A 20,696-nucleotide genomic window follows, 5' to 3' on the forward strand; every position below is an offset into this window, starting at 1 on the left:
ATAATGTACGGTGTCAAAGTCAAGGCCCAAGGGCCAGATCTGGCCCACCAGGTGATTTGATGTGGCCCACGAGAGAAAATCACCTTTGTCAGCTTCCATGATCCTTGCTTAAATCTGTACCGAAATCTCAATTTGTCATACGTAATGAATAATGGTGACATTTTGCAATAATTTTGTGACCTGGTTTCCACTTACTATAATAATTCAACAAAGAAACAAATAGTTGACTAGTAATAGAAAACTAGTAATCTGTCTTTTTTTGTGCAAGGAATAATAAAATGTGATGTGATTTATTTGGTTTCACTGTTGTAACGGCCCTCCAAGGGAAGACGTAACTCCAAAGTTGCCCATGACAAAACTGAGTTTGACACCCTTGTTATAGTGTATAAAGCCTGTGCAACCACACGTCTAGAAATGCAGCGAGGGCTGCTGTCCTTCTGTAAATTTGCCAGACTCTTACATCACAGTGGGGTGGGATCCAAAATAGTTCACGGACACATTTTCAGATATCGGCAGATAAAATATTTTAGGCGGCCAGCCACTCCAGACACCCAATTATTTGTGTTGAAGATGTTAAAAAAGGCAACCCATCCATCCATTTTCTAACAGGCTCTTACATTAGCGGTTGAGCTAGAACCTATCATCTATTGTCAGCTGACTTTATGGAATAGGGACAAGACATCTTGGACTGGCCACTGGTCCATATGTAATAAGTATTTGCCATAAACTGTTCCGATTCAAAGTAAGCAATCCTACTGCTTTCCTTATGAATGATTCTTTAGCACCCAAAGAACTATAGACGTAATCTCAATCAAAAGTATGTATTTCAAAACTTTTCCTGAGCACGTCAGTGTACGTCAAGCACCGCAAACAACTCTGGAGAGTTGGATTAACCTGGACGCTAACGCTAACACAAGCTGACAAGTGACTCAGATGGGTTATTCGGTGTCACCGTGGCAATGGCTGACACAGATTGATGGATGTATACAATACATGCGAAATGGGAACTGCATTTTCAGTAGTCATAGATTCTGCTTAAGTGTCCACTTTGACCTTGTTTACCCCCACACCACTGCCAACGCCTCTCACCTTGAGTAAGATTATATGACCATAATCCCATCACAACCCTGCCCACACCAAACTGTCAATTTGGCAGAAGTACTGTGAGGGGGGAGGGGGGGATGTGTCATCACAGCAATGGAGCGGATACATGAAGAAAAATGTAATTGATCCACTTCATTAAACTGGGTTGAGTCGTTCCACAGAAAATAAGATAACGACTTTTTGAGAAAACATGTGACCACAAACATGAAATATGTAATCATAGTGACCAAAAAGACACAAAATAAATGGTATGCATTGAGGATTTTATCATGTGTGTAAGAAAGAGAAAAAAAAACAGCAGCCCCACTGTTTCTCTGGAGCAACCTCAGGATAGAGTGCCGGTTCCATGTCATAGCCGGGAGGCTCGGCGTACCGATAAAAGCTCATTTTGCCCAAGAGACTGATGTTAGCTTTGTGATTAACAAGCAACAAGAGGCTACACATGCCTTTGGCCTCTTACATGCATTCATTATTCTTTTCTCACGTCTTGCAGTAAAGACACATAACAATACGCGGGAGGAAAAAAGTGGGGCAGCTTCCTGCGCAAGTCCAAATTTTTGCACAATTCCTTTCTTTGAATCCAAAAAGAGTTGATGAGCTGAAGGCAAGAAGGTATATACAATAGTGCACTGTCCAATGAAACGGCAGATGAATATCAAATATTCGTGTTGGTTATGTTTCAAATGAAAAACAAAAGCAAAATTCAGGGATCCAAAGGAAAAAAAAACATAAAGGTTTGACTGACCACAACTGCTATTAAATCAACGGAGGAATTCAATGGCGGTGCCATTAAAAAAAAAAAAGTTCCTTTGCCTTTACCCCAAAATTCCATAGAATAAAACGTAATTGGAACGGGCATGGTCAGGGCTGCTTTTGATATTGCTGCTGTTTTTGTTGCTGTTAATACTTCTCAAAACCATTTAAAGTGAGTATCCTTATCTTCTTCAGCGCTGTTTGTCAAACAGCTCTTGTACTGGATCTTATTATGTTATGCAAGTGTGCTGCAGTACAAGTATAGAGGCAACCTTTACCCTAAGGAAACAAATACAGTCACATGGAAAACTAATTTCTAATGCGAGCTGACATTTCCAAAGCCTCGTCGTTTCTTTGTGTCAATTTAATAACCTCGATTTAATAACCTAAATCATCCAAAATAAAATAATATAATCAAATGATTGCTTCTAGGCCGTTTCTAAATATTTTGGCACCCACACTTAATCCCCATAAGCTTTTTATTAAGTGAACGCCCAAACTGAACATTGTTCTCTTGGCACTATGTAAAGACAAAAAGTGCCTCCATCGGCAACAGGGTGAGCTCTCAGCTCTCATCACAGCATGCAGCACTCAAGTGTGAGAAGAGGCAGTCACATTTTAAGTCATCAAAACAAATTAGCACAACACAAAACAGTTGGGCCAGTTCTTTCTTATTCCTTCTATAATAATGTGTACGGGTTGGAAATTGTCAACAAAATTTCCAGTAATGCGCCTCTCATCACTTTTGGCGCGCCTCCAGCCAATGGGACAGGGAGGAGGAGGCGTGCCAAGTGAGGGAGGAGAGTCAGCGAGGAGGAGAGGCTTTAATAGCCGCTGTATCCATCCCAGAGAGCGCTTCCATTAGAGTAGATCTGTTCTGGCCACGTTGGATTCAGTTTGGAGCTTTATCAGGATCGTGCAGGATGTCGTGAAACACATGGAGTAGAAAAGTCAACATGGAAAATTTCAGCATGACATGCCTGTGGATTGTTTTGGCATCACATTTGATTTTCCTACCACTGACAGGTAGGGAACGCACCTGCTGCTAAAAAGCGTTATTGACCATTCACTTATTTGGTGATTACTTGGACTTGACCTATAAGATCAAGAACAACATTTGAATGCCACTGGGTTGAATGATAAATGGCCAAATGATAAATACATTTGGATTCCCTTATGGATGCCTGCTTTCTTCCATCTCCCAGAAAGATGTTCTTGAGACTGAGCCATTGTTTTTTGCGAAATTGAGGGAAAGTGAAAAAAGTACGGTAGCTCTGACTTTTATCTGGATTTTCACCCAAATAACCTCCCATGTTAAAGGCTTCTTCTTGGTCCCATGCCCCACCCCTCCAGAAAGTTTCCTGGAAAGTCTTTTTTTGCGCACTCCTTGCAAGCTAACAACAAACACACGTAAATACAAATCACCAAATCGTAAAGCTCTTGGGAAGTCAGTGTGCTCATTTTGTGCATTTAATGTCCCACTCATTAGTTTCAGGCTTTTACGGGCCACTTAAAATGACCTGCAGCGTGGCCCTTGAGTTGAACCATATAGTATATGGAAAATAGAGTAATAGTAGAGCAATATTATGTATTTGCTAAACAAAATATCATCACAACATGTACTCCTGTATTTGTGGACATTTTTTTAATGCTTTTGATTCAGAGTATAGGAACATTGTAAATGTGACATAGTCAGTCATTGGTTTGCTTCCTCCACAAACACTGTTGCTGGGAATCTGTTGGAGTTTAACGGTGCAGTTTAACTCAACCCGTGAGCTCAGGTTTACAGATCGTATCAGTCCTAATTTGCATAACCACCACAGAGGAGGAGAAGAAGGAATGGGGGGTGGGCGGATTGCGTCTTCTCCCGCCAGGCAACAGGTGTGTATGTGTTGTCAGTTACAAAACCAATCAGTTATTCATCCAAACTGAAATGATACTTTACATTTACTGTCTCTGAACGCAAACAAAGCCACGGTGGAATCTTGGCGTAGCTTTTGACTACTCTTTTGTAAAAGGCAAAATATTTGCTTTTCATCAGAAAGAAAAGTGGATGTTGACATTTCTGAGAAGTGCCCGTTTGGGTCCTCTGGAGCTTGGGTTGGTTCGGCCTGAAGGCACAACAGTCACATCCTGTTCTTGAAAAGCTGCCCAAAATGTAAGCGAGGGACAGAAAGAAAACTTCTTTCTGGCGGTAAACTTAGCTGGAAATGTGAGACGCATATATTTATCTGAGAGGCCCGAGGTCATGATTACTCAGCTAAAGACAGCTCATACTTATTGATTTTTTGACTGAGCACTGTTGGTTAGATGTCATTGGCTATGTGCCAATCAAAATATACTCATTTAATCATCACATTAAGACCTGTAGTTATACTCTGCTTTATTCTCTTAGGCTCTTAGCTCATTTAAGCAACATGTCAGAATTAACTTTGGCCACTTAACAAGAAAGCTAGAGTACTCTCTCCCACTTTCTGATATGCGATCTTTAACTTCTCATTTCTTTACCAAGTTCCAATATAAGACATCACGGCAGACAACATCACAGAATTGTGCAGTTTGTTTTTCCTGATCATGTCACATGGCTCCTTGTTGCTGGGCAAATTAAAAGCTCCACATACTATGCTCCTTCCTGGGCAACTCGGAGCAGACAAATAGCACGGAAAGGACAGGGAGAGGTGGAATGAGCACAAAATCAGATAAATGTGTACATACATATATATTCAGGGGGGGGGGGGAGATTTTTTTTTTCACAAACATCCCACACTTTCCCTTATGCACCTCACTGCTCAATGCATTTTTTCTTTCTTGCTTTTCTGTATTAAGTTTGTCATACGTTTATGGCATTTGTCCTAACGATAAGGCATTTTGAGCGCAAATCATCAGGAACAACAAGGCATCAATTTCCTGGAACACTTACAGTATCTGGTTTCGAGTCCTTGCAGGGACGGAAGCCTATCTGAGCTGTTTTAGAGCCAAAGGTAGACTAGCACCTGGACTGAAAGCTAGTCAGTCACAGGAGGAATGTAAACGCCGCATTGAGTGGGAGTTGATCCCTAATGGGGACCACTAAACTAAACCAATGACAAACTAAATCCATATAGCCTCATTATCTTATATTGATGAAAATATGAAGAAATTGCTCTTAAGAGTGGCAGGAGATCTTTAGATGTGATGCAGGAAATGTTCTCTAACAAGGAACTGAACAACAAAATGATATACTTACAATGATCTCTACTTCTACATCTTTCTGTGACTTTTCAAGTCTCTCTTTGTATCTCTCCTCTCTGTATCTTCTGATGACATTGAGTGACACTCTAAGCTTGGTGGCCACTTGGCTATGAGAACTTCCCATCTGAAGCCTCGCATTGGTAAAAACATCATTGCTCAATTGTTGTAAAGTGTTGTCTTGGTCTCGTGATGTGAAAATCTGAGCAGGTTGATCGAAGAAGATTATTTCAACACTCCTAACAGAACTTGAACATGTATTTTATGAATTCGTGGATCAAACATCTGCTGTGATTTTTTTCAGTTCAACTCCTTGTGAGAGAACAGAAGGTTCTGAAGTACTGTACTGAAACGTTCAAAGCTTGCCACGGAATAGTTTGGAATGGTGTCGCATTCACACCGTTATTCTGGATGAATCGAATAAAAATTCCCAGAGACTAAATTTTGTCGAATGACTTCACAGAAGAGCGGCAGCTGTTATCGATCCGAACGCCACACTTTCTTCCTTTTTTTACATCTTACACGGGTAATTGCCAGTTGTCCCAAAGCTTGCGCCCATCATTTTGAGACTCCTTCTTTGTCTTTTGTTCCAGGGTGGTGCAAGCCCATCATCTCCCCCAGTGGGCCTCATGTAGTCGTTCCCAAGAGGGGGAGGCTGGAGCTCTATTGCCATGACAATGCCACAACGTCTGGCGCCACATCCAGGTTGAGGTGGCAGAGGGAGAACGCTCGCAGACTGGAGGGGGAAGCGGAGGAGGGCGGTGCGGCTGTTGTCAAGGTGCCCGCAGTGCTAGCCTACCACATGGGCCGCTACGTGTGCGTCAATAACAGCACACTGGAGAGCACGTCCATCTACGTATATGTGAAAGGTGGGTGGCGGCGGGGAGGGAGAGGCGTGCGAGCGGACCGGTTCCTTGAGATAACGTCTGTCGTGAATTGGCGCTACCCAAATAAAACTAATTCGACTTCTATTCAAAGACTCATGAGGCCAGTTGTTCCAAGGATTCTGAAATTGGATTAGATCATCTCATCCAATCTTAGTTTGAATCGAGATCACATTTTCAGTTTGCCTTCTTCAAAGCTATTCAGTAGAATCTGAATAACTCTGAAAAACAAACAAATAAAAAACACGATTATCCTGACACGGTAGGATTTCAATGTGGATTTCAAGGGGGAAAATATAGCAATACTTACAATACAATAAATCAATTTGGTGTACATACTTTTATTTATTTTTTTTTGTACATCATTTGTTAGATTGTTACAGTGCTGCTGTAGTAGATGAAGTAGACATCGGCTAACAATTAAGCCTCCCAGCATTGTAAAGTAAAAATCACACAAAAATAGAAATGAAAAAATGGAGAGCCAAATTACAATTTTTGAACAAAAACACGGACGTGAACTCTCCACGTTTTACAGACCCTGTCAGTGCCTTCCAGCGCACCATGGTCAACGTCATCCTGGTGCGTGCTGGCGAGAACTGCACCATTCCCTGCCTGGTGACTAACCCGGACGTCACATTGCTAGCCTTGCAAACGTGTGACGGGCGACCTTTGCCCTCCACCATGAGTTACTGGACCCACCACGAGCAAGGCGTCATCATCGGCAATGCGAGCAAGGAGTTTGAAGGCTGCTACGTGTGCGTGGGACAGCTCGGAGCAGATAAAGTGACATCGAACCAATACACGGTGGACGTGCTGCTCGGTAAACAATGCCCAAGTTTCTAATGTCATCCAATGGTTTTCCCATTCTGTCCTGATAACTTGTCAACATTGTCTGTACTAGATTTGTTCATTGTCCATTGGTGTGAATGTGCGTGAGAATGGTTGAATGTGTCACGTGATTGGTTGTTGACCAGTCCAGGGTGCATATCACCCAAATTCAGCTGGGGCATGCTCAAAAGAATGTCTCCTATATCACACTTTTTTTTTTAAATTGTCATACAAGTGTAAAAAAAAAATAAAAATAGGTTAGCCACAGTAAAATACCTTTCTGATAAACATAGATACTATATACAACAATGACGCTTAACCTTGATCAGAAATAAAAGTGCAGAGCTCGACCATTATTCACAGACTGTAAAATTACTCACTGGCTACCAAACTAACATCTAAAATGTTCGCATTTTCCCCAGTACTAGACATCGCTGTCAAATGAAGGGCTGACCTTGATGTATTCATTTATGCCTGCGCAGCATCACAATGTCCAAATCAAAAACAAGGCTGGGCAGAGTTATTGGACTCCTTTCTGAGTGATGCCAGAGAGGGAGTGAAATGTGGTTGTGGTGAAGGACACTGGGATTAGCAGAACGTTATGCGGAACAAAGCTTTGTAACAGTGCATGAAGGCGGCATTTGGGCGAAATAGAGTTATGGCAACCTTTGTCAAACCCAACCGCCAGTGACGTCGGTGACATTTATGGAAAGCAGTAAATCACGCAGTTCATGTGTGCCTACGGCTAAGGATATGCAAATATAAATGTGTGTGCGTGCGCGTGTCTTCATTTGTTTCCAATGAACAAACAGTAATGACACCCTTGAGGCTCTCTTAGTGATTGCTAAATTCAGATGGGTTATGTTTATTAATCCAATAATTACACATGCCTAAAAAAAGGTCCTAGGAAACCCGATAACATTTTTCTTTCTGCAGTTCCGGAGGTGCTTCCTGTCATCACATTGTCCAAGAGGGACAAGGTTATCTTGCGAAAGGGAGAGAAGTTTGAGCTTACTTGTAGCTCCTCCAATGTCAACCCGGACTTTAATGTCAAGTGGGACTATCCATCATCGGCGGTGAGTTTTATACCAACCATGGTGGCAAGACACACGTGACTTGTGTTGAAGGAGGTCTACAAACCATGTGCCGTTTCATTAACAGGGTTCTCGTTTCTGAAATTTGGTTCATGGCTTTCCCATTTGTCTTATTTTATATGTGATGCCATATAACAGACTTTAATTGCGAAGTATGATATAAATCTTGGAAATATTGGACAACCCCCAAAAACGTACTATTTCTATTACGCATCTATTTCCTATGTCCCTTGGTTCCATATTCATGTCCTGAAAGCCAAAGAAGGCGTTGAGTTTCTTCAAAATGACTCGAGGCATCATTCAAATCATTCAATGTCAAGAGAGTGATTCAATTTTGATGATAAAAGGTCACATCCATCACATTCTCATATAATGTAACAAGTCAGGAACACCCAAAGGGAATCTCATTAGGTCAGGCACCAAGTCTTCAACAAATTTAATGGTTTACCCAAAGGTCAATTTCCATCAAAGTTCTGTCTGGGGGGGGGGGGGGGGGGCAACTTTAATATTTGGTAAAACAATTTGAGCAAGATGAATCCTTAGCAAGAGATGCACTTGTTTGCTTGTTTGTAGTTTCTCGTACTTGTTTCCAATAGTATGGCGGTAAATGTGAGTGGAAGACGAAGCAAGACATAACTTTGTCATGGTTAACTGCCTTCAGCATCCAAATGAAGCCCACACCTCACACATCCTACCCGCCTCACGAGGTTATCGACGGGCCTCCCGGCTCTCGATAGGCTCTGTGAAGCGAACAGACTCGGGGACGTATCGCTGCTCGGCCCATAACGAGAGAGGTGGAAGCTCCACAGCACTCCACTTGGATGTCCGTGGTAAGCATTCAAGCACTTATAGAATACAGTGTGTCGACCGAGATGGCGTGACATCATTTGATCTAGTTATGGATCAGCCAATAAAACCGTGATGGATACGATACATCATACTATACTGTACAGAATGGAACCTTTAAACCGCACTGAAGCAACTTGCCCTCTTCACCAACCCTATAGAAATCTTTTCCTGAATTGTGCACCAACCAAGACTTCTTCTCCACGGATTCAAAACTGTATTTGTCGACTGTAGACGTCTTACTGGCAAAAATAAACAAAACCTAATGGCTTAAAAGTTCTCCTTCATTTGCAAGCTATTCAAATCCGAAGCAACATCCCAAGCCTACAGTTCAAAGATTCTTAAAATGCACCCATGACATCTTCTAGGTCTGTGGACATGTTAGGACCTGACTTGTTGACAAGACCATGGTAAGGTGGTGCCTTGACAGAACAAACACACACAAAAAAAGTCTCCCAATACAGCGTGAGCAGGTTTTTTTGTACTCCACTAACTGGACTCAAATGCCTGAAGTCAAAAGGCTCATTGAAAATGGAATCAAATAAGTGAACTGCTCTCTTGTTTAATTCATCAAACATGCTTGCATATGATGACAGCGTGGGTTTCTATTATATGCGCAGCAAGATACAGCTGTGACACCAGAAATTGCTATTCCATTTACAAATTGTGTGCAAATGTTGAGTTAGTCAGCTTACAAAATCAATGAATAACCTATATTAGCAATCACCACATACTATGCAAACATGTATGCTGCCTATGAGGGCTGCAAACAGAGCAGGAATTAAATCTGAGTCATTTGATTGGACTACTTTACAACATCAATGTACCGGTACCTACTTGCCCCTTTCTCAGCATTCACACAGCAAACCAAGTATACAAGTCTTGTTGCTAAATGAACAACTGTGATTGTACTGTGTGTTGTTCAGAAAGGGGTTTCATTACCATGTTAAGCCGCCCAAGTCCCATCCAGGCCGGCGTCCGCGAGGGGGAGAGCCTGTATCTCAGAGTTGATTTAGAGGCCTATCCATCACCCGACGTTCTGTCTTGGTCTTACAATGACAAACAACTGCTCAACACCACAGAACACGTTATCACTATCCACCAACACAAATACAGGTAACATTTGTAACATGTTGGCCGATTCCTGAGTAAAGAGCACTCACCCGCATGCCATAATACATTTCATGTGACTTTGCATTTAGGTTCATCAGCGAGTTAAAATTGGTAAGGGTCCTTGGCTCGGAGGGTGGCGTATATAAATTCTCAGCCAGTCATCAAGACGCATCCGTCGACCATCTATTTCACGTATATGTCAACAGTAAGTCAATTCTTCTACATTAACACTGTTCCTAAGGGTTTGAGCATCTGATTATGATCTCTATTCACAAGGTAAGCCTGTCATCATCGCGCACGAAGGGCCAGTCGATGGTCAGGTGCGGTGTGTTGCCGCCGGTCACCCAGTTCCAAAAATCAGCTGGTACATCTGTGACATTCCTCACACAAGGTATTACATCACTTGCCCCTCTATTAACTAACCGCACCGATATTTTCTATATATTCAGTATAAGAATGTCGTATTCTGCCGGAAAACAACAATCTTAGCCTACTTCTTTATGGTCTTCTGAATTGATGTTTTACCTCCTGAAAATGTAACAAAAATGAAACTTGGTGAGAGCCAACCAACTGTTTCTTAAAATTAAGCAGATCATACCAAAAGCTAATGATGTAGTTGTTATGTCGGACGCAGCGCTCACAAATGAAAGCTAACAAATTAAGGCTAACAAAGGCTAGCTAATATTTGTACGGCTAACAATATTAGCCAAGTACCAAGAAAGTTTCGTTCCATAAAATTAACTTCTTGGTTCAGTTTTCCTGAAGTAGTTTAAATCCATGAAGTAAAAAAAAAAAAAAAAAGAAAGTTTGGAAATGTAAGTTACGTTGAGAAATTACTGATCCCATAACAAATTCTGGAAATAAAATTAAAATTGGGAATTTCCCCATTGTGAGACGAATAAAGGTATTCTTATGAAAAATATGTCTCACCTACAACCTCCAAAACGATCATGATTTGCCATATAGCCGTAAGTGGAGCAATATACAGGTATGACCTCTTCTCAGGTGCTCACACCTACCCAATGCCACCCAATGGGATACTGCGGATGTTGCCATGGTGACAGAGTCCACCTTTAGTAGGAGTGAGGTGGAGAGCCGACTGAACATCAGCAAGGAGTATGGCAACTATCATACGCTGGAGTGTGTGGCATCTACAGAGCGGGAGGAAGCTTATACGCTCTTCTCCATCAGCGGTACCATATCGTTAATATCTATCCCCACTCCCACCCCCAGCCCACTCCACACACATACACACAAACAAACACACACACACATTTGCAGATGGCTGTGTGTGTGGATGTATTTCCTCCTAAACCCCTCCACAAGGATCTACACACACACAAACCCTTTGACCCTCGGGTGTGTGTGTACAGGCCAGGTGTGTGGTTATTGACTGCAGATGGAATGAGATTAGCATATGCTGACAATGCAGGCTGGTATTAGACGGTGTCGGTTCGCTAATCCGGGACATACAAACAAACGCCACCGCTGCAACTGCCTGTTTTAATCCTGTGGGGTCGTCTGAGGCCATGTGTTGTGTGAAAAGATGTGTGTGTAACTCCTGATTATGGCTTTGTTCCTGAACAGAGCGACTCATCCCGCATAAACTGTTCACCCCACTTCTAACTGGCATGGTGGCCACTGGCGCGTTCCTCTGCCTCATCCTGGTGGTGCTGCTCTATAAGTACATGCAGGTAAGAGAGGAAATAAACCCCAAAATGCAACGTCATGATTTAATTTTGCATAGGAGGACAATTAAAACCATTTTCACGGTCCATCCTTCATCATTCGTCAGCCGCTTGGGCACCCGTCCGTTATTGTCAGTCTGTCAATATTTCATGCCAAACCATAGTGTAATCGGCAGTCGTTCTGTCATGCTAATTTAACCGGACTTCCATCATCGCGTCCATCAGTAAAAAACACTTTATGGACATCTACACTCAAATACGTCTCGGTCCCTCATTCGTCAGCGGCCTGGGCACCTGTCCGTCATATACATAAAATGGAATGCCCTTACATATCATATTGAATGGTTTTGATCAGTCATGTTTCGTCACAAAATATAAATTGCATTATAAATGACTTGCAAAAGGAACTGCGCTCATCCCCTCGTGAGTCATGCTTCGTTTCCCATCATTTTATTTCATCATTTTTTTTGGGGAAAAAATATGAATGTGTTTTAATGAAGATGAAGCGACTCAGTCAGCCATTAGAGAGATTCAATCGACACACGTCTGACGCAACATGACATCTTGCTCTTATTTCAGTGCAGTGACTCAGGCTCCAAGATAATTGGCTTACATCAGCATTTAAAGTGTATAGAGAGCAAGTTGGTGCATACTATTACTGGATACAACATTAGGTACACCTGCACAATATAAAGAAATCAAACACATGATTTGTATGTAAAAAATAATGATAATCAGATTTTGCGGGAACTGCAATGGTATAGTAAAGCGCAGACCTCAAGCTTAGCTGTAGAATTTGGATCACCACCATAGTTTTCAATTTTAGGATCTCTTTTGTTGATATTGATCTACATCTCTTCCTCTCCCCACTAAAACAGAAACCTAAATTCCAAATCCAGTGGAAAGTCATCGAGAGTATCCACGGCAACAACTACATTTACTTTGACCCCACCCAGCTTCCCTACGACTCCAAATGGGAGTTTCCGCGGCAGAAGCTACGCTTTGGTATGAAAGTTAACATAGGCGTTGATGCTTTCGCAAATTTGTGTAAGAGCTGGACTGTGTTCAAAGTTCATCTGCGTGAACACACAGGTAAAACTCTGGGTTCTGGAGCTTTTGGAAAGGTGGTGAGGGCCACGGCGTATGGCCTAAACTCAGCTGACACAGTCACGACTGTTGCCGTCAAGATGCTCAAACGTAAGTGTCTTTTTTTTTTCTGGCTTGGCCTGTGAAACGCAACATGAGCTTTCAAACGTCTCCCGTAACAATGTCATCGCAGACAATGCTCACGCCACGGAGAAGGAGGCGCTGATGTCGGAGCTGAAGGTTCTCAGTTACCTCGGCAACCACATGAACATCGTCAACCTGCTGGGAGCCTGCACGGTCGGAGGTGAGAGGAACCGCAAAACAAAGCGAGAGGAGTGTCAAAACAAGCTTTCATTGTCTCGCTGGACTTTTTAATCGTCTTTCCGATGCTATTGCTTGACTTAATTGATTTCTTCGTGGTTGTCTGAGGCAGCGTAAAAAAAAAAAAACAACCACTGACTTGCTGCAATGTAAGACAGTTATTATGCTTTTAATCAGTGGCGGGCCGTGCATTTCAACCTCCGGCCTTCAGTGACGTCACATACATTAACAATACAGTAGAGGCTCGTCAAGCTGAAGCAGCACTTAATTTCAGGAGCATTTAAAACCATCAAGTATGCATTCACAATTAAGAGCAGGAAACTACATTTATAGATATTGTCAAAAATAAAAAGATGATTTAAAAATACTAAATAAAATGCCACCCAAATTACACTGTGTGATCTTAACCCTCGTAGTGCACCGCTTGCGATAAATGTAAAATGATGTCTTTGAATCAAAGGCAAAGGCATTCAGAAAAACATGAGAGAGCTGAAACTTATGGAGGGGTTCTAAAATGGCCTAAATTTCATGACGTCACCGGCTGATAATTCTCAGGCATTGCAGCAATAATAAAAAACGTTTTGATACCTTAATCTTCACAATTTACATATTTTGCACCATAGAGACTCATTATAATTCATATTTTTGAATGCATCGTAAACCTAATGTGTATACATGCATTTCACGCGATTTTTACGTCAATCGCTTTGTTTTCGCTTGGACAGACGTAAGCATGCCACATTGTTGGGTTGAGGTCATTCCAATTGTGCAACTTTTAGGTGGCGCCAGAGGATCGCAAATGAGTTTGCCTTTTTGCAGGAGGCTTCAAACAAATGCATTTTACATTAACACGTCCGGTCGGGATTGTTAGTAGGGTTTGGTTGGGACCTCCAGACACAATTTTTTTTCCCTTTTGCAAAAAATAAAGAATAAAAAATCCCAAAGAACTAATAAAATCTATATATGTATGAATAGCACAGATGCCTCTGAACATTTTGAGTGTTTGAAAAAAAAAAGAGAATGTTTTTATAACACAAAATACATCATTACAAAAATTGTAAAATGCGTAACTTACCGGTAAGTCCTTTTTAATTTGGAGCACACAAGGGTTAAACAAGTCTGTTCAATAAATTGCACAATGCCGCAGTTTCATATAAGACACCAACCAAACAATAACAAAACAAACTATTCTTTGAAAATAAAGTAAACAGATCATTTGCATTTTGCATTGAACGAACTTTAGTGCACAAAGGTGACTACAATGCGCCATTATAAATTGCAGGTGAGCAGATTTATTTGATACATTTTTGTATCTTTGTCATTTTATTTCATTAGCATTAATTTAATGCTAATGAAATAAAATGACCAGAAATGTAAAATAAAATTCATTTACTCACCAATGTAGTGCCTGTTCACTGAGCTGCACATCTACGCCAGTGTCCCCAAACGTTTTTAAACGCACCATAGTTTGTAAGTGCCCAGCCGTGCTCTGATGGTTCCTTGCTGCCTTGGTAAAACAACTTAAATGGGTAAATCCAGTGTGGCTCCGAACACCAAATCGGTCCGTTGCAAGGAATAGGCATTCCCAGCAGTACAATTTGCAGCGTTTCAAGGAGAATGTGAGCCACGGGTACCGTTCATAATTGCATGTCTGAAAATGACGGACACTTTTCCTTGCTGGGACGGGCTAGCTAGCTCTTCGCACAATATCCAGATTTTTGTGGAAGGTCCGTCTTGAAAATTGTGTGGAAAGTAGTTCCGCAACCAGATCAACGTCTTCTTCTTCGGCCATTTTGGGTTAAAATGCAGTGATAGCTCCCTCTAGCGGGCACTAATCCAATCATCAAACGTGCACGTCCAGTGTCGACGTAAGGCATTCTAGCTGGCCCCGGTAGCAGACTCATGATCTGATTGGCTATTGCAACTTGACTGTGCCCGTTCATTTACAGCGCACAGGGGGCTGCTCTGTTTAATCTGAAGGCCCAGAGCAAGTTTAATTTACCTGGCAACACAAGGTAGCTGAAATATGATTGATTAAAAACTCTACCATAATAAATAAGTTATTTATCGAGTGGCTTTAAATTTTATTTAAAATAACAATAACATTGAAAGCTACTCGACTAAATGGAAATAATATGACGTAAAGAATACAGAGAATAATTTTGTTTACATATTTATGAAAATAAAATAGCATGAATTAAATTAATGTGATTGTATGAATGTTTAGGCCAGCAGAGAAGGCCTTGCTGGCCCTCAGGGTCCGCCACTGCTTTTAATAGAAATCAGATATCGAACTGTCAAGTCAATGGCAGCCAGCCCTGACAGGAAGCTGATTGAATGCAGTAAAAAGGAGGACTGTACAGCTGTCTGACCCGTGAAATTGACCACTCTGCGGCATCTTGATGGAAACCAAATAAGCAGAAAGACACTTGGCATGAAAAGCCCTCATTTCAAGCTATTGAATAATGACTAGACTGAAAATATTGGTGTTTTGGCATACAGCTTTCATATTGTCTGTGCAAACACCTATCGAGTTGACTGATGCGCAAACGAACTACTTATGATCACAAACAGCATCTCCGTCCTTGAGTTGTAGCCAAATTGATTTTGAATTCCCTGCGCCGCCCTTCCAGGTCCAGTTTTAGTGATCACCGAATACTGTTGCTATGGCGACCTTCTCAACTTCCTGCGCGGAAAAAGAGAGTCCTTCCTAAATTCCCAGACGGGCAACGGTTACTATCGCAACGTGTCCAAGAAAACAGAGCCTGCGAGGTAATCTTGCACTTGCTGTGAAATTACAGTTCGAAACATATTTTTATGTTACACAGACGGTTCATAACATATCATTGCTATACGTGTGCAGCAGCGAAGTGACTGGTCGAGAATATATGGCCATGCGTTCCACGGACAAAGAAAGGTCCTCACAGTCAGGTGAAACTTTGCAGCATTGACGGCACATGACTCGTTGTATAAGTAATCTAACGCCCGGTTTTCCTTAAGAAGATGCAGATGAGCTTTCATTGGCCGCTGAAGATCTTTTGAGCTTCTCCTATCAAGCGGCCAAAGGGATGGAATACATCACATCTAAGAATGTACGTCTGTCAGTTCACATTACTCACGATTTAATCACTGGCCACAATATTAGGTACACTTATACCAACTAATGATCCACCACGACCAGAACCAATTCCAAAGTAAATACACACACGCATCCGTGTTTGTGTTGTGTCGGTGCAGTGCATCCACAGGGACCTGGCAGCCAGAAATGTTCTCCTGACTCATGGTAGGGTGGCCAAGATCTGTGACTTTGGTTTGGCGCGGGACATCACTACCGATTCCAGCTACGTTCTCCGTGGCAATGTGAGTTCAGCACAATCCTTCTCCCACCACGGGATTCTTGGTTGTTGTTTGTTTGTCTGTGCCTTCAGAGAGTTTTTTGCAAATAGAACACGGGTCAGATTTTTATTTGAAGTTCGTTTGTCTGTTTGTGCCCTGCCATTGGCTCGCGATCAGTCCAGAGTATACTCTTGCCCAAAGGTAGATGGGTTCGACGCCAGGTCGACTGTGACCCTAATGAGGACAAGCAGAATAGGAAATGGGAAGATGGATGGATTTCATTTTTGTCCAGATTTTAGCGACCCTGTATTTCACACTAAAATGGTCATCCCAATTTTGAAACATTGTTGGATGAACACATGCACAGCATCTGAGACAATTGGAGGATGCCCAGTAGGGACACGTTGTGGTCAGACTATCCACTTCTTTCAGGAATTCATTCTTCCCTACATTCTTCTTTACTTCATAATCCCGCCACTATTATTTCTTGTGCCTCTGTCTTCTTTGCGAGAGAGAAAAATAGCAATTAAAGACTCCATTAAAAATAAATTGTAAAACCAAAAAATAGAGAAATCTACACTAGGGTTGTGGTCTAAAGAAAATATTTTTTCCAATGATTTACAAAAATCATTCGAGTGGAAGAATGAACCAAAACAATTCCATATTGCGAACGTAATGTGGTCTTTTGCCCATGCAGGCACGTCTTCCAGTCAAGTGGATGTCTCCTGAGAGCATTTTTGATTGTGTCTACACATATGAGAGTGACGTGTGGTCCTATGGCATCTTGCTTTGGGAAATCTTCTCACTGGGTAAACAATTTAGAGCTGTGACTCATTTGTAGAATGTCGACTGTATTATTAGCTATTTGAGTAAACGGACTTTTGAACACATCGAATGTGTGTGATGCAGGTAACAGTCCGTATCCCGGGATGCAGGTGGGATCAACATTTTATCGACTGATTCAAGAGGGCCATAGGATGAGCAAGCCTGAGTTTGCTCCCATTGAGATGTAAGTATGTGTGTGTGTGTGTGTGCGTGTGTGTGTGTGTGTGTGTGTGTGTGTGTGTGTACATGTGCATGGGTGTCGTGTTCCAGAAAAAGACTGCACTGGTGGAGCTCAACACTGCCGAGTCACATGCCGCTTGCTGTCCAAACAACAACACTCATCTGATGTCTCATTTGACATCACTATAACCATTATATTATGATTTGCATCCAGAACACGGGTGTACTGTAGCCTATCCCAGCTCTCTTCGGGGAGTAGGCAGGGTATATCCGGAACTAGTTGCCAGCCAAACGCAAGGCACACCTTGACGAACAACCATTCACACACACACACCAAGGGACAGTTCCATTAACCTACCATGCATGTTTTTGGAATGTGGGAGGAAACCAGAGTACCCGGAGAAAACCCACACACTCCACACAGGAAGACTAGGGCCTGGAATCAAACTCTGCACCTCCACATTGTGAGGCGGACGTAACATGCATGGCAGGTTACTGGAGCACTGTAAATTGTCACTCGGTGTGCGTGTGAGCGCGGATAGATGTCTGTCTCTGTGTGACCTGCGATTGGCTGGCAACCGGTTCAGGGTGTACCCTGCCTACTGCCCGAAGACAGCTGGTATAGACTCCAGAACGCCCCATGACCCTTGTGAGGATAGCGGATCAGAAAATGGATGGATGGATATACAAGTTTTTACGATTGGTTTATATAATTCAAATAACTCAAATAAATGTGAGACTGCAATCCCCTCTAGGTATGACATGATGCTCTCATGCTGGAATCAGGACCCTTTAAAAAGACCCTCTTTCAGAAAACTGGTCGAGAGAACTGAGCTTCTTCTGTCAGAAAATACCCGGAATGTAAGTAGAGCAAACCATGAATGATTTGGATTGTCTTCTAAGACCACATGTTTTTCCCCTCGTGATGCTTTGTTCATTATATTTCAACTTATTCAGAATGCCGGGATGTGCAATGGGAGTGTTTTCTTATTGTGGGTGGGAATCCAAAATCAAACTTATGTGGCTGTCATTTCTCAGGTTTATCTGAGGCTGAGCAACGCCGCAGGTCCCTCGGACAATCAGAGGGCTCAATCGCGGAGGCTGAGCTCCGTGTGCAGCACCACGGCCCCCAACCAACCTTTACTGCAGAGTACCGCAGACGTATTCATGGATTATGTGTGAAACACTACTCACAAGAAGAACATCTTACAAAAAGGTTACACCTTACATTTGAACAGGAGTCATCTTCAGCTGCATGTCCGCAGCGAGTCCTGCAAAAACACATTTCACAAACATGGCTAACATGCTGTGCTGAAACTGCTAAATTTTGCCACGGGAATTCTACATTTTTGCCATTATTTCAAAGATGTTTGAGGCTTTTATTTGGTTTCATTAATAAAATCAAGAAAAACGCTTATGTTTTATACTAGTAAAACTACTTTTGTACTGAATCCGACTAAATTCTCACAGGAATGGGCTGTATACACGCACATACCTGCATGATTTGAATCGCAGGTGTCAAATTCAAGGCCCCGGGTACAGATCACGTCCATTGTGTTTCTTAAATTGGCCCGCGAAAACAAATAGTTTTGTCTACTTCATGTTTAATGCTAAATACATTTGTTTGTTTTATTCTGACAGGAAATCTGTACAGAAATGAGTATTTCTTCACTTTGAAACAGATTTTACATTCATGTCTTTTTATTTTTATTCAATCTCTTCTCAACATAGTGAACGGTTAGTTGGACACTTAAAGATGTGTGCAACAATTTTCATAATTCAACTTTTAATTTCCAGCGCAATTATAAAAAAATGTAATGATGTGCCCTTTATATGTTTTTCATACCACTAGTCTTATATAACAAACAATGGATACAACCTGCACGGCTCTCAGTTATCTCCTATTGATTTCTGCGGTAGGCTACAACTTTCCAAGTGCACATGGAAAATAAAGCCAACTATAGCATTAACAAACCACCCCTCGTGTACAACAGCGTCAGGTTGGGGGTGGGGGGGGGGGGGGGTTGTCAGTGAGATGGCCCCCCTGTGATCAGGCATTTTGGAAACGATTGTTGCTGACTACAGATTTCTTTCTGTCAGACAAGGCCATCTTTGAATAGGCACGAGCCAGCTACTTGACAGCCATCTTGGCTTAGCTTAGCCTCATGACAAGACAAGAAATGCTGAAAGCTCACTTCTTCTTTTAATCACTAAAAGCAACTCTCTAGCTACCTTCCTGGCATCCAAACTTGCAACACAGAGAATTCAAATTACCAAACAACAACAACAAAAAACACTGGCCAGTTGCTTTGGTTTCATCCTCTAAGTGTCTTGTTAGCTACCATAGCATGAAAAATGAAAATATAAGTGTCCAACCCTCCCCACTGCTGCATCTGTACTAGTTTAGCATCAAAACAAGAAACATAAGAAGTGAAGCACTAATGGTTGTCTGAAGCCTTCAAATATCTGCTTTTTGGCACTAAATGTTCTGCTTGATGCACCGTTGTGGTTAATGTGCAACTTTTCCCACCAAATCATCATATCATTGGGACAACAATCATCAAATCGGCCTTAAATAAGTCCGAGTCACTATGTAATGTGTCTTCACTGAGTGTCAAAGCGGCATGTAAGCACTAACTTCTTAGAAAGACAACAAAAAGAAGAAGCTGTATGTTACCAATTCTTACATGTGAGGTGTATATTTGACTAGTGTAACCAGACAAGTGGAAGATCAGATGTATGGCCATGAAAAAAAATTCAGATACCACTTTTTCTCTTCAGTTTCCTGTTCATTTTAAATGCCGAGTACAAGTGAAGGTACATTTGATTGGACCAAAAGATTAATGACAGCAAAAACAGCTCCTCAGAATTAAATTTAAAAGCTGATCAAGCAATTTTTGATAATTCTTGATAATAACTAAAATCACTTCACAAGTTCTTACGTCAATAGCTACGGCTATTGTATGGCCAAAAACGACTCTTTTTGGCAATCGATTTATGTCCTTTGTGTCAATTGCTACATTTGAGTGGCACCAGACATTAAAATGAACAAGAAATTGAAGAAAACATGGCGGTCTCTTAAAAAAAAATTTCCATCACTGTTTGTGGAGGAGGCCTAACTTTAGTGTTCAGGACTGAGTGATTGATTGATTTGTGTGTGTGTGTTCTCCATTTGATATGTCATGTGTGTATGCATTGGAAATACAATAGAGATATGCCTTTAGATTTTGACTGGCTATGTCTGAGTGTCATGAGGGCGCACAATCTGGTTAGGAGCCCCTGCAGTTTTGATACAGTTTGTGGACTTGTAATAATAAAGAAAGTACCAGTGATGGTAGAAGCAACATGTCCAATTTATGTGTCAGCTCAGCGGAAGTGACTGATTTTTGTTAGCGTAGTTGGTTTTAAAA

The 20,696-nt window shown here is 41.8% G+C and overlaps 1 protein-coding gene across 2 annotated transcripts; it reads left to right on the forward strand.

Moving 5' to 3' along the window:
• The first annotated feature begins 2,671 nt into the window (after positions 1 to 2,671).
• kitb (KIT proto-oncogene, receptor tyrosine kinase b) lies at positions 2,672 to 20,630 on the forward strand. Of its 2 annotated transcripts, none has more exons than XM_052085182.1 (21): positions 2,672 to 2,883; positions 5,679 to 5,954; positions 6,505 to 6,789; positions 7,734 to 7,873; positions 8,553 to 8,721; positions 9,664 to 9,853; positions 9,940 to 10,055; positions 10,127 to 10,241; positions 10,856 to 11,043; positions 11,438 to 11,544; positions 12,417 to 12,543; positions 12,631 to 12,735; positions 12,818 to 12,928; positions 15,579 to 15,717; positions 15,809 to 15,876; positions 15,946 to 16,037; positions 16,183 to 16,305; positions 16,979 to 17,090; positions 17,191 to 17,290; positions 18,042 to 18,147; positions 18,325 to 20,630. In XM_052085182.1, exons 1-21 carry the CDS (start codon positions 2,814 to 2,816, stop codon positions 18,466 to 18,468), a joined length of 2,883 nt encoding a protein of 960 aa, XP_051941142.1. In that variant the 5' UTR covers positions 2,672 to 2,813; the 3' UTR covers positions 18,469 to 20,630. The 2 variants fall into 2 exon arrangements, with proteins under 2 accessions (XP_051941142.1, XP_051941143.1); XM_052085183.1 differs by having other exon boundaries at positions 15,812 to 15,876.
• Positions 20,631 to 20,696: the final 66 nt, after the last annotated feature.

This window comes from Hippocampus zosterae, chromosome 13 (genome assembly GCF_025434085.1).
Source record: "Hippocampus zosterae strain Florida chromosome 13, ASM2543408v3, whole genome shotgun sequence".
NCBI lineage: Eukaryota > Metazoa > Chordata > Actinopteri > Syngnathiformes > Syngnathidae > Hippocampus > Hippocampus zosterae.

Coding starts and splice junctions, on each gene's coding strand:
- kitb (XM_052085182.1), top strand. CDS start 2,814: ATGGAAAATTTCAGCATGACATGCCTGTGGATTGTTTTGGCATCACAT. Junction 5,955..6,504: donor CATCTACGTATATGTGAAAG/GTGGGTGGCGGC, acceptor CACGTTTTACAG/ACCCTGTCAGTGCCTTCCAG. Junction 9,854..9,939: donor ATCCACCAACACAAATACAG/GTAACATTTGTA, acceptor CTTTGCATTTAG/GTTCATCAGCGAGTTAAAAT.